We start from the raw sequence: 13,432 nt of genomic DNA, 5'->3' as shown, positions 1-13,432 counted from the left end.
TGCTAAGTCCTAGATCATGGAGATTTATTCCTGTGTATTCTTCTAAGAATTATATGATTTCAGTTCTTATATTTGGGTCATTAATCTTTTTTAAGTTAATTTTTATATGCATTGTGAGGTAGAGGTCCAATTTCATTCTTTTTCATGTGGACATCCTGTTATCCCAATGCCATTTGATAAAGAGACTATTCTTTTTATTACCATTGTTTTTAAATCTTCTTGACTAGAAAGGTACTCTAGTGAAGTGATTAAGATTACTGATTCAGGAAACGGAACACTTGGATCCAAATCTGGCCTTACTGCTTACTATCTTGTGACCTTGGACAGGTTACTGAAACTTCCCAACTCTGTTTTCTTCAAATGTAAAATGATAGAAAAATCAACTCCATAGCATTGTTGTGAATATTATATTGTGTACTATATGGACAGCACTTAGCAAGATTCCTGCTAATGAAAGATCAGTTTTGGCAAGAATTACCATCAATATCTATGATTTTTGAAGAAATTACTATTTAGTAACAACTAACCCAAATGACAGTCCCACAGGCCTAAACTAGTACTTTAATTCTTCAAAAGACGGGACTTGATGGATTCAAATGAATTGAAATAAATTAGAAAAACTTTAAAATTGAGTGGACATTTAATAGTGTATCACGACATTGTGTGTTATTTATCCCTTAACATTTATCCTTATTTTATGGATAAGAAACCTGAGGTTTAGAATATTAACCAACTTTCCCAAGATAACATCATATAATGATCAAGTGGCAGAGGAAAGATTCAAATTCAGGGCTGCCCCATTGGAAGGTCTACTGCTTCACCCTGTTATGATGACTTAGCATAGGAAAAAAGATTTAATAAACACACGATCTGTCTTCCTTCCTGGAATTTCATATAATCATGGGGTAAGAAGAGATGAAGAATGTGTGTGTGACATATATATGCCATATAAAACAAAACATTGTGTAGTATCAGTTCTCAAAGAGAATCTTTTATTGTGATTTATATATACTTTTGGAGACTATAAGATATCTGCACTTACCTTTTGTAGTTCTTTATATAATTTTTATAATCCAAGTTTTAATATATTTGACTTTATGTATATATATTATATTAAAAAATTAACATCTACTAAAGCAAGGTTTCTTTTTTTATTAAGGTCTCCAAGTCTAGTATTTTAAATGGTATTGAAGAACATTTTAGAATTCATACATTTAGGTTTCTTTTGTGGTTCTCTTAGATGTAATAAAGGAACAGAATCGAGAATTACGAGGTACGCAGAGGGCTATAATCAGAGATCGAGCAGCTTTAGAGAAACAAGAAAAACAGCTGGTAAGTAGAACATTAAATTTCAGTTTAACTTTTCAAACAAATTTGGAAATTAGTGTTAGAATAATTAGCTAACTAAGAGAAAGACACATGGCAGGTGGTAAGTGATTTACTAAGAAATGGCATTTTATGTCTTTCTGAATTTTCTGCTTACCTTCATTTATTGTGTCATTCTGCTAACATTTATCAGGATTCTGTGTATTCTGGTGATTATAAAATCAAATTATTCTTCAGTTTGTAGAAGTCAGGAATGCCCAGGAGGAAATATTCCTCAAAATTCCTCAAAAACAGCTACTTTATTCTCAGTTAACAGCAAAGATAAAATGGTCCTGAATAGTAAGAAAGGTTGTAAGAAATAATTATGTTAACACATAGATATCTTACTTGATGTTTTAGTGATCATTGTGTCTGTGATAATCGAATGTCCTTTTTTAAAATAGACTGTCTTATCTTGAAATACTTTTATGTTATGTTTGTATATGTTGCTTAAAATCTTTTAAACAGCATAATTGAAGTATTATTGACATGCAATAAAGTCCATTATTTAAAGCATATAATTTGATATATTTTGGCATATATATGTATATATATATAAACTGATGAAATCTTTATTACAATCAAGATAATGAACATACCCACCATCTTGAAAAGTTTCCTTATTTCCTTTGCAATTACTTTTACGTATCCCTCCCTGACACCTTCCTCTGCAGCAAACACTGATCTGTCACTGTAAATTAGTTTACATTTTTCTAGACTATATAAATGGAATCCTATGAGTACTTTTTTTTAATATGGCTTCCTTCACTCATAATTATTTTGAGATTAATCAATGTTACATAATTAGCATTAACTTTTTACTTGATGAATATTACTTTACTGTATGGATGTTTCATAGTTTGTTTATCTGATCACCAGCCAGTGGACATTTGGGTTATTTCCAGGTTTGGGCTATTTTGAATGAAGTTGCTGTAAAGATGCAATTGGAGTCTTTATGTGAACATATGTTTTCATTTCTCTTGGGTATATTCCTAGAAGTGGGATTGCTGGTTCATGGGGTAAATGTATGTTTAACTGTGTAAGAAACTACTAGACAATTTTTCAAATCAGTTGTAATGTTTTGTGTTCTCACCAGCTATAGATGAAAGTAAAGTTCCACATTTTGGCCAATAGTTGGAGTTAACAGTTTTCTTAGTCATTCTAGTGGTGTATTGTAGATGGTCATTTCTAATTGCATTTTGCTAATTTCTAATGACATTCAGCATATTTTCATGTGCCTGTTTGCTATTTACATATCTTTTTGCCAAAGTGTCTATCAAAATATTTTACCCATTTTTTTCATCAAGTTGTTTTCTTTTGTTTATTTGTAAGAGCTTATATATTTCAAATATAATTACTTTATATTTGGCATAAATATATATTTAATTACTTTATATTTGGTATTTATATGTATACTTAAATATATATTTGGTAAATATTTTCTCCAGTTATTGGCCTTGTCTTTTTTTTTCTTAATAGTGGCTTTTGTGGAACAGAAGATTTTTATTTTAATTAAGTGAAATTTCTTCTTCTATGACTACTACTTTTAGTATCCTAAGAAATCTTTCTCTAACCCAAAGTCGCAAATATTTTCTCTTCTGTTTTCTCCTAGAAGAATGATAGTTTTAGTTCTTACATTTAGGACACTGAACCATATTGAATTAAGTTTCACTGTGCTATCTGGTGAGGGTAGAGGCTCACTTCTGCATCTTTTGAGATGATGGTCATGCAGTTTTTCTTCTTTAGTCTGTTAACCTAGTGAATTGTATTTATTGATTTATTGAAGTTAAAATCAGGCTTTTGCTCCTGGGATAAGTTCCATTGGTTATGATGTGGGTTGTTTTTGAAATACTGTTTTTAGTAAGCTGAGATTTGTTAAGAATACAGTAAAACCTTGGTTGGCGAGCATAGTTCATTCCAGAGACATGCTTGTAATCCAAAGCACTTGTATATCTAGGCGAATTGCCCCATAAGAAATAATGGAAACTCAGATGATTCGTTCCACAACCCAAAATATTAATATAAAAATGATTACAATATTATAATACAAAATCATAAGGAAATGCAAAATATAAAGAAAAATAAGCAAATTAGCCTGTACTTCACCTTTGAAAATCTTTGTGGCTGGCATGAGGGTTTTGTGTAGGATGACTTTCACTGTCACTGACAGAATCCCTGCTGTCTTTGGATCATTGGAATCTTTTCTTTTCATGAAACTTTACAAAGAACCTATCCAATGATACTTGTTTTTGCCTTCTTTTGAGGATTTCATGTAACTGTGACATTTCATTGTTGTTGAACAGATTCGTCACTTGCACTGCCACAGCCTTATTTGGGTGATGCTTTTCTACAAAATTTTGCACTATTTCCCACATTTTACACATCTCCTTAATCTCATTTGAAGTGAGGGATTCCTCCACCTTTTTCTCCTCCTTCACTGTAGACAGGATGCAGTCATAAACTTCTTATAAAATCTTGTAATTTCAGCCACCTGCATACCTTGTTTGTCCTTCTCAGTGATTTCCTTCTTAACTTCCACCGTAATCATCTTCATTTTCCTGCCTTTTCAGCCTTTTCGTGCACGGAGGCCATTGTATATGCTCACACAGCTGTTGGTTACAGTATTAATAAACTCTTGTCATATACTGTATTTAATGTAACTGGCAATAAAGCAGCAGGGGAAACAGTCTATATCTGTAGGCAGCCTGACTTAAATGAAGCAAAGCATTCCTAAGCTTACTCTTGTACGGAAGAGCAAAAAAAACCTGCCCATTGGTGCTTTGAAGTGACAAAAAATACACTAGTGCCAGTTGTGGGCACCTTCCACCGTTCTGAAAAATCACTGATTTTTGCCAAACGCCTTGGCCTAAGACTGAGCATCTGAGCATGGGAGATGATCACTCACAATTCCACAGCGAGCAAGTCAGAGAGAGAGAGAGAGAGAGAGAGAGAAGTATTGGCTCTCTTGTAATCATGTGACATTCAGCGCCTCATACTACTCCTATTGCAAGACATCACTTCTTTATCAAGTTACAATGTATCAGAAATGTTTACTCATCTTGCAGAACACTCAAAGAACAAGTTACTCGCAATCCAGGATTTTACTGTATTTGCATCTGGGGATGCCTGGGTGATGTGTCCAACTCTTGATTTTGACTCAGGTGATGATTTCATGGTTGTGGGATTGACCCCACATCAGGCCATGCTGGGTGTGGAGCCTGCTTGAGATTCTCTTTCTCTTCCCCTTCTGCCCCTCCTGCATGCTCTCCCCCTCTCTCCTTCACAAAGAAAAAAAAGAATATTTGTATCTATGGTCATGAAAGATACTGATTTGTAGTTATCTTTTCATGCAGTGTCTTTATTTGGTTTTGACATCTGAGTGATGCTGACTTGGTTTCTTTATTTCTTTACTGGAACAGTTTGTGGATTTCTTCCTTAAATGTTTGATAGGATTCGTCAGTAAAGCTATCTTTGTAGATAGGTTCCTAAACTACCAGTTCAGGTTTTAGAAAAAACAGATACAGAATGGATCATCAGATAATCTGTCTTTTTAAATGAGCTTTGGTAGTTAGCATCTGTCAAGATCCATGTTTACTAAATGTTAAAATATGATGACCTGTTATTCATAATGTTCCCATATTATCCTTTAACATCTTTAGGAAATAAAGTGATGCCCCCCCCCCTTTGCATTCCTCATCTTTGTGATTTTTGTGCTCTCTTTGTATCACTTTTTCCCCTCATCTATCTGGCTAATGGTCTATCAATGCCGTTGGCCAATCTCTTATAAAAACTGGCTTTTTAAAAATTATTTATTTAATTCATTTTTTTAACTTACATACAAGTTAGTTAGCATATAGTGCAACAGTGATTTCAGGAGTAGATTCCTTAATGCCCCTTACCCATTTGGCCCATCACCCCTTCCACAACGCCTCCAGTAACTGTTCTCCGAGTGNGCATCTGAGCATGGGAGATGATCACTCACAATTCCACAGCGAGCAAGTCAGAGAGAGAGAGAGAGAGAGAGAGAGAAGTATTGGCTCTCTTGTAATCATGTGACATTCAGCGCCTCATACTACTCCTATTGCAAGACATCACTTCTTTATCAAGTTACAATGTATCAGAAATGTTTACTCATCTTGCAGAACACTCAAAGAACAAGTTACTCGCAATCCAGGATTTTACTGTATTTGCATCTGGGGATGCCTGGGTGATGTGTCCAACTCTTGATTTTGACTCAGGTGATGATTTCATGGTTGTGGGATTGACCCCACATCAGGCCATGCTGGGTGTGGAGCCTGCTTGAGATTCTCTTTCTCTTCCCCTTCTGCCCCTCCTGCATGCTCTCCCCCTCTCTCCTTCACAAAGAAAAAAAAGAATATTTGTATCTATGGTCATGAAAGATACTGATTTGTAGTTATCTTTTCATGCAGTGTCTTTATTTGGTTTTGACATCTGAGTGATGCTGACTTGGTTTCTTTATTTCTTTACTGGAACAGTTTGTGGATTTCTTCCTTAAATGTTTGATAGGATTCGTCAGTAAAGCTATCTTTGTAGATAGGTTCCTAAACTACCAGTTCAGGTTTTAGAAAAAACAGATACAGAATGGATCATCAGATAATCTGTCTTTTTAAATGAGCTTTGGTAGTTAGCATCTGTCAAGATCCATGTTTACTAAATGTTAAAATATGATGACCTGTTATTCATAATGTTCCCATATTATCCTTTAACATCTTTAGGAAATAAAGTGATGCCCCCCCCCCTTTGCATTCCTCATCTTTGTGATTTTTGTGCTCTCTTTGTATCACTTTTTCCCCTCATCTATCTGGCTAATGGTCTATCAATGCCGTTGGCCAATCTCTTATAAAAACTGGCTTTTTAAAAATTATTTATTTAATTCATTTTTTTAACTTACATACAAGTTAGTTAGCATATAGTGCAACAGTGATTTCAGGAGTAGATTCCTTAATGCCCCTTACCCATTTGGCCCATCACCCCTTCCACAACGCCTCCAGTAACTGTTCTCCGAGTGTCTTATGTTTTGTCTCCCTCCTTGTTTTTATATTATTTTTGCTTCCCTTATGTTCATCTGTTTTGTGTCTTAAAATCCTCATATGAGTGAAGTCATATGATATTTATCTTTCTCTAATTTCGCTTAGCATAATACCTTCTAGTTCCATCCATGTAGTTGCAAATGACAAGATTTCATTCTTTTTGACTGGCTAGTAATACTTCTGTGTGTGTGTGTGTGTGTGTGTGTGTGTGTGTACATACCACATCTTTATCATCTTTATTCATTCATCCATCCATGGACATTTAGGCTCTTTCCATACTTTGGCTATTGTCAATAGCGCTGCCATGAACATTGGGGTGCAAGTGCCCCNAAAATCCTCATATGAGTGAAGTCATATGATATTTATCTTTCTCTAATTTCGCTTAGCATAATACCTTCTAGTTCCATCCATGTAGTTGCAAATGACAAGATTTCATTCTTTTTGACTGGCTAGTAATACTTCTGTGTGTGTGTGTGTGTGTGTGTGTGTGTGTGTACATACCACATCTTTATCATCTTTATTCATTCATCCATCCATGGACATTTAGGCTCTTTCCATACTTTGGCTATTGTCAATAGCGCTGCCATGAACATTGGGGTGCAAGTGCCCCTTCAAAACAGCATTCCTGTATCCCTTGGATAAATACCTAGTAGTGCAATTATTGGGTCGTAGGGTAGTTCTATTTTTAATTTTTTGAGGAACCTCCATACTGTTTTCCAGAATGGCTGCACCATTTTGCATTCCCATCGACAGTGCAAAAGAGATCTTCTTTCTCTGCATCATCGCTAATACCTGTTTTAATGAGTTGTTTATGTTAGCCATTCTGACAAGTGTGAGGTGGTATCTCATTGTGGTTTTGATTTGTATTTCCCTGATGATGAGTGATGTTGAGTATTTTTTCATGTGTCTGTTAGCCATCTGGTTGTCTTCTTTGGAGAAGTGTCTATTTGTGTCTTTTGTGCATTTCTTCACTAAATTATTTGTTTTTTGAGTGTTGAGTGTGATAAGGTCTTTATAGATTTTGAATACTAACCCTTTATCTGATATGTCATTTGCAAATATCTCCTCTCATTCATCAGTTGCTTTATAGTTTTGCTGATTGTTTCTTGTGCTTTGCAGAAGCTTTTCAATTTTTTTAAATGTTTTATTTATTTCTGAGAGAGAGCAGGGGAGGGTCAGAGAGGGAGACACAGAATCTGAAACAGGGTCTAGGCTCTGAGCTGGCATGAGATCATGACCTGAGCTATNGGTGGTATCTCATTGTGGTTTTGATTTGTATTTCCCTGATGATGAGTGATGTTGAGTATTTTTTCATGTGTCTGTTAGCCATCTGGTTGTCTTCTTTGGAGAAGTGTCTATTTGTGTCTTTTGTGCATTTCTTCACTAAATTATTTGTTTTTTGAGTGTTGAGTGTGATAAGGTCTTTATAGATTTTGAATACTAACCCTTTATCTGATATGTCATTTGCAAATATCTCCTCTCATTCATCAGTTGCTTTATAGTTTTGCTGATTGTTTCTTGTGCTTTGCAGAAGCTTTTCAATTTTTTTAAATGTTTTATTTATTTCTGAGAGAGAGCAGGGGAGGGTCAGAGAGGGAGACACAGAATCTGAAACAGGGTCTAGGCTCTGAGCTGGCATGAGATCATGACCTGAGCTATAGCCCACGAACCATGAGATCATGACCTGAGCCGAAGTTGGACGCTTAACCAACTGAGCCACCCAGGCGCCCTGAAGCTTTTCATTTTGATGAGGTCCCAATAGTTCATTTTTGCTTTTGTTTCCCTTGCCTCTGGAGACGAGTAAGAAGTTGCTGCGGCCAAGGTCAAAGAGGTTTTTGCCTGCTTTCTCCATGAGGATTTTGATGGCTTCCTCTCTCACGTGTAGGTCTCTCATCTATTTTGAGTTTATTTTTGTGTATGGTGTAAGAAAGTGGTCCAGGTTCATTTTTCTGCATGTCACTGACCAGTTTTCCCTGCACCACTTGCTGAAGAGACTATCTTTATTCCATTGGATATTCTTTCCTGCTTTGTCAAAGATGAGCTGGCCCTACATTTGTGGGTCCATTTCTGGGTTCTCTATTCTTTTCCATTGATCTGATGAGTGTCTGTTCTTGTACCAATAGCATACTGTCTTGATGATTACAGCTTTGTAATATAGCTTGAAGTCTGGGATTGTGATGCCTCCAGCTTTGGTTTTCTTTTTAAAGATTGCTTTGGCTATTTGAGGTCTTTTCTGGTTCCATACAAATTTTAGGATTGTTTGTTCTAGCTCTTTTAAGAATGCTTGTGTTATTTGGATAGGTATTGCATTGAATACGTAGATCGCTTTGGGTAATATTGATATTTTAACAATATTTGTTCTTCCTATCCAGGAGCATGGGATTTTTTTTTCCATTTTTTTGTCTTCTTCAATTTCTGTCATAAGCTTTCTATAGTTTTCAGTGTATAGATTATTCACCTCTTTGGTTAGATTGATTCCTACGTATTTTGTGGTGCAGTTGTAAATGGGATTGATTCCTTGATTTCTTTCTTTTGCTTCATTATGGATGTATAGGAATGCAACAGAAATTAGTTGATGTCTGTGCTTTGACTTCACATCCTGCAACTTTGCTGAATTCATGGGTCAGTTCTAACAGTTTTTTGGTGGAATCTTTTGGGTATTCCGTATGGAGTATCATGTCATCTGCAAAGAGTGAAAGTTTGACCTCTTCCTGGCCGATCTGGATGCCTTTTATTTGTGTTGTCTGATTGCTGAGACTAAACTTCCAATACTGTGTTTTATAACAGTGGTGAGAGTGGACATCCCTGTCTTGTTCCTGACCTTAGGGGTCTGCTCTCAGTTTTTTTCATTGAGGATGCTATTAGCAGTGGGTATTTCATATATGGCTTTTATGAAATCAAAGTATGGTCCTTCTGCCCCTACTTTCTTGAGGGTTTTTATCAAGAAAGGATGCTGTATTTTGTCAGATGCTTTCTCTGCATCTATTGAGAGGATCATATGGTTCTCGTCATTTCTTATATTGATATGATGAACCACATTGATTGTTTTGTGGATATTGAAGCAGCCCTGCCTCCTGGGTATAAATCCCACTTGGTTGTGGTGAATAATTTTTTTGGTGTAATGTTGGATTCGGTTGGTTGATACCTTGTTGAGGATTTTTGCATCCATGTTCATCAGGGAGATTAGTCTATAGTTCACCTTTTTAGTGGGTTCTTTGTCTGGTTTTGGAATCAAGGTAATGCTGGCTTCATAGGAAGAGTTTGGAAGGTTTCCTTTCTTTCTGTTTTTTGAAACAGCTTCAAGAGAATAGGTGTTAACTCTTTAAAAAATGTTTGGTAGAACAAACTGAGGGCTGAGGAGGGGTGGGGGAGAGGGGTAAAAGGGTGATGGGCATGGAGAAGAGCACTTGTTGGGATGAGCACTGGGTGTTATATGTAAACCAACTTGACAATAAACTATAAAAAAACATAAAGAAATAAATAAATGTTTGGCAGAATTCTCCCGGAAAGCCATCTAGCTCTGGACTCTTGTCCTTTGGGAGGTTTTTGATTACTAATTCGATTTCTTTACTGATTATGGCTATGTTCAAATTTTCTGTTTCTTCATGTTTCAGTTTTGGTAGTTTTTATGTTTCTAGAAATTTGTCCATTTCATCCAGATTGCCCATTTTATTGGCATGTAATTGCTCATAATATTTTCTTATTATTGTTTGTATTTCTGCTGTGTTGGTTGTGATCTCTCCTCTTTCATTCTTGATTTTATTTTTTGGGGTCCTTTCCTTTTTCTTTTTGATCAAATTGGCTAGGGGTTTATCAATTTTGTTAATTCTTTCAATGAGCCAGTTTCTGGTTTCATTGATCTGTTTTGTTTGTTTCAATAGCATTGATTTCTGCTCTAATCTTTATTATTTCCTGTCTTCTGCTGGTTTTGGCTTTTATTTGCTGTTCTTTGTCCAGCTTTTTATGGTGTGAAGTTAAGTTGTGAATTGAGACCTTTCTTCCTTCTTTAAGAAGGCCTGGATTACTATATACTTTCTTCTTATGACCACCTTTGCTGCATCCCAAAGGTTTTGGGCTGTAGTGTTACCATTTTCATTGGCTTCCATGTACTTTTTAATTTCTTTTTAACTTCTTGGTTAGCCCATTCAGTAGCATCATCTTTAGTCCCCAAGTATTTGTTTTCTTTCCACATTTTTCCTTTTGTTTGATTTCAAGTCTATAGTGTCATGGTCTGAAAATATGCACGGTATGATCTTGGTCTTTTTGTACTTGTTGAGGGCTGATTTATGTCCTAGTATGTGATCTATTCTGGAGAATATTCCATGTGCACTGGAGAAGAATGTGTATTCTGTTGCTTTATGTTCTGAAATGTTCTGAATATATCTGTTAAGTCCATCTGGCTCAGTGTGTCACAGTGTGTCATTCAAACCCATTGTTTCCTGTTGATATTTTGTTTAGATGATCCATACATTGCTGTAAGTGGGGTGTTGAAGTCCCCTCCTATTATGGTATTATTATCAGTGAGTTTCTTTGTTTGTGATTAATTGATTTATATATTTGGATGCTTCACATTTGGAGCATAAATGTTTACAATTGTTATGTCTTCTTGGTGGTTAGACCCTTAATTATGATATAGTGCTCTTCTTCATCTCTTGTTACAGTCTTTATTTTAAAGTCTAGATTGTCTGATGTAAGTATAGCTACTCTGGCTTTCTTTTGTCGACCATTAGCATGATAGATGGTTCTCCATACCCTTGCTATCAATCTGAAGGTGTCTTTAGGTCTAAAGTGGGTCTCTTGTAAACAGCATATAGACGGACTTGTTTTCATATCCATTCTGTTATTCTGTGTCTTTTGATTGGAACATTTAGTCCATTGATGTTTAGAGTACTGAAAGATATGAATTTATTGCCATTATGTTGCTTGTAGAGTGGAGTTTCTGGTGGTGTTCTCTGGTCGTTTCTAGTCTTTGTTTCTTTTGGCCTTCCCCCCTCACCTCCCTGTCTATTCTCCCCTCAGAGAATCCCCCTTAAAATGACTTGCAGGGCTTGTTTAGTGGTCACGAACTCCTTTAATTTTTGTTTGGGAAACTTTTTTTCTCTCCTATTTTGAATGACAGCTTTGCTGGATAAATAATTCTTGGCTGCATATTTTTTCAGTCCAGCACATTGAATATATCCTACCACTCCTTTTTGGTCTGCCGAGTTTCTGTGGATAGGTCTGCTGCAAACCTGATCTGACTTCCTTTGTTAGGTTAAGGACTTTTTTCCCACTTGCTGCTTTCAAGATTCTTTCCTTGCCTTAGTATTTTGTGCATTTGATTATGATACGCCTTGTTGGTAGTCAGATTTTGTTGAATCTAATGGGAGTCCTCTGTGCTTCCTGGATTTTGATGTCTGTGTCTTTCCCCAGGTTAGGAAACTTTTCTGCTATGATTTTGCTCATATAATCTTTCTATCCCTTTTTCTCTCTCTCCATCTTCTGAGACTCTTACGATTCTGATGTTGTTCCTTTGTAATGATTTCTCTAACTCTTAAATTGTGCTCTTTTGCCTTACTCTCCTTTTTTTTTTTTTCTGCTTCATTATTCTCCCAAAGGTTGTCCTCTATATCACCTGATTTGCTGCTCTGCTTCATCCATCTTTGCTGCCGTGGCATCCATTTGAGATTCAGCTCAGTAATATGATTTTTATTTCATTCTGACTAGATTTTACTTCTTTTATATCCACAGAAAGGGATTCTAATCTATTTTCAACCCCAGTTAATATTATCATGATTCTGAAATCTGGTTCAGACATCTTGCTTGTATCTGTGTTAAGTCCCTGGGTGTTGTTTCTTCCTGCTCTTTCTTTTGGGGTGAATTCCTTTGTTATTTTGAAGGAAGAAAAGAAATTAATAAGGTAAAAAAAATAAAAGAATTAAAAACAACAATACACACACACAAATCAAATAAATGATGCTAGATCCTGTGTGTGTTCTGGTTTGGTTGTTGAAAGGAACTTGAAAGATTAGAGAAAAAAGGGAAGGAAAAAAGGAAAACGTTTGAAAATTTGAAAAAAATGAATACACTAAAATAGAATAAAATGAAATGATGGAAGTAAAATAGAATTTAAAAAAATTTTTAAGTGAAAAATATAGTATAAAAAAAGGAAAATAAATGAAAATGGAAAATACATTTTTCTCTTTCTGTATTCAAGAATAAGAAAGGAAAAAGAAAAAAATTGAATAAGCAGACCAGCAAACAGACTGAAATATGATTGAAATTACATTGGTTTCCACTAGAAGTCAAACTGTGAAGGATTTTATAGGCCATTAACAAGGCAGGCTGAGAGACCTGTGGTGTCCCTGAAGAGCGAGGTTGGCCTAGTTGGGCAGGGCCTAGTGTAATGGCTCTCTTCTCCACTAAATGGCACTGCTTAGGTTACTGGGATGGATTGTTGTGGCGCACGTAGGTGTGTATGCACATCCACGGGAGGGGTGAAAATGGCGTCATCCAGCTACCCAGTCTCTAGTTTTGGAACTCTGTTCTCCCTGGCCAGCAATTGCTCACCCATCCTTTGTCTGTGGTTTCCATCCACTTTTCACTTTTACACTCTCCATGACCAAGCAGTCAGGTTGTCAGGCGGCACCTCCCTCCTGAGTCTTATCTCAGATGCAGCTGTTTCCCAACCCCTCACTTCTGAGGGACTATGGCTTTGACCCACCCAGACCCTCTGGGGGAGTGTCTCACCAAGCAATGGCTGGGTGCTGGCTGCACCCAGGGACGTTCACTGGACCGTGCTGCTGCCACTGATGCCTAGAGATTGCAGCTGCGTGTCAGCCCACCCCAGAAAAAGTTCACGCGATAGTGTAGCAGCAGCGTTTCAGGGATTATGGAAAATCACAACACACATCTGGCACTAGGCTTCACCCTTAATGTCCTTGTTCCAGCACCAGTGAATGTGGTTTTCTCTGGGGTCTGCTGGGATCTTTGGCTGTGGGGTGGCCACACAGCCGAATGTCCTTCCAGCAGGGGAA

The 13,432-nt window shown here is 36.5% G+C and overlaps 1 protein-coding gene across 2 annotated transcripts in view; it reads left to right on the top strand.

Moving 5' to 3' along the window:
- Positions 1-13,432, top strand: part of CHMP2B (charged multivesicular body protein 2B) — a 36,414-nt gene that overhangs the window by 11,972 nt on the left and 11,010 nt on the right. The window contains exon 2 of one of the 2 annotated variants that reach the window (XM_077774871.1): positions 1,241-1,332. The exons of the other annotated variant lie outside the window; for it this stretch is intronic. Within the exon in view, the coding sequence (XP_077630997.1) occupies positions 1,241-1,332 (92 nt within the window). The remainder of the gene's footprint in view (positions 1-1,240; positions 1,333-13,432) is intronic. 2 annotated transcript variants of the gene reach the window in all.

The sequence above is a fragment of the Crocuta crocuta genome, unplaced genomic scaffold, assembly GCF_008692635.1.
Source record: "Crocuta crocuta isolate KB4526 unplaced genomic scaffold, BGI_CrCroc_1.0 scaffold6, whole genome shotgun sequence".
Classification (NCBI taxonomy): Eukaryota; Metazoa; Chordata; class Mammalia; order Carnivora; family Hyaenidae; genus Crocuta; species Crocuta crocuta.
The sequence above is the reverse complement of the archived record's forward strand: the minus strand, read 5'-3'. Positions and strand labels throughout refer to the sequence as shown.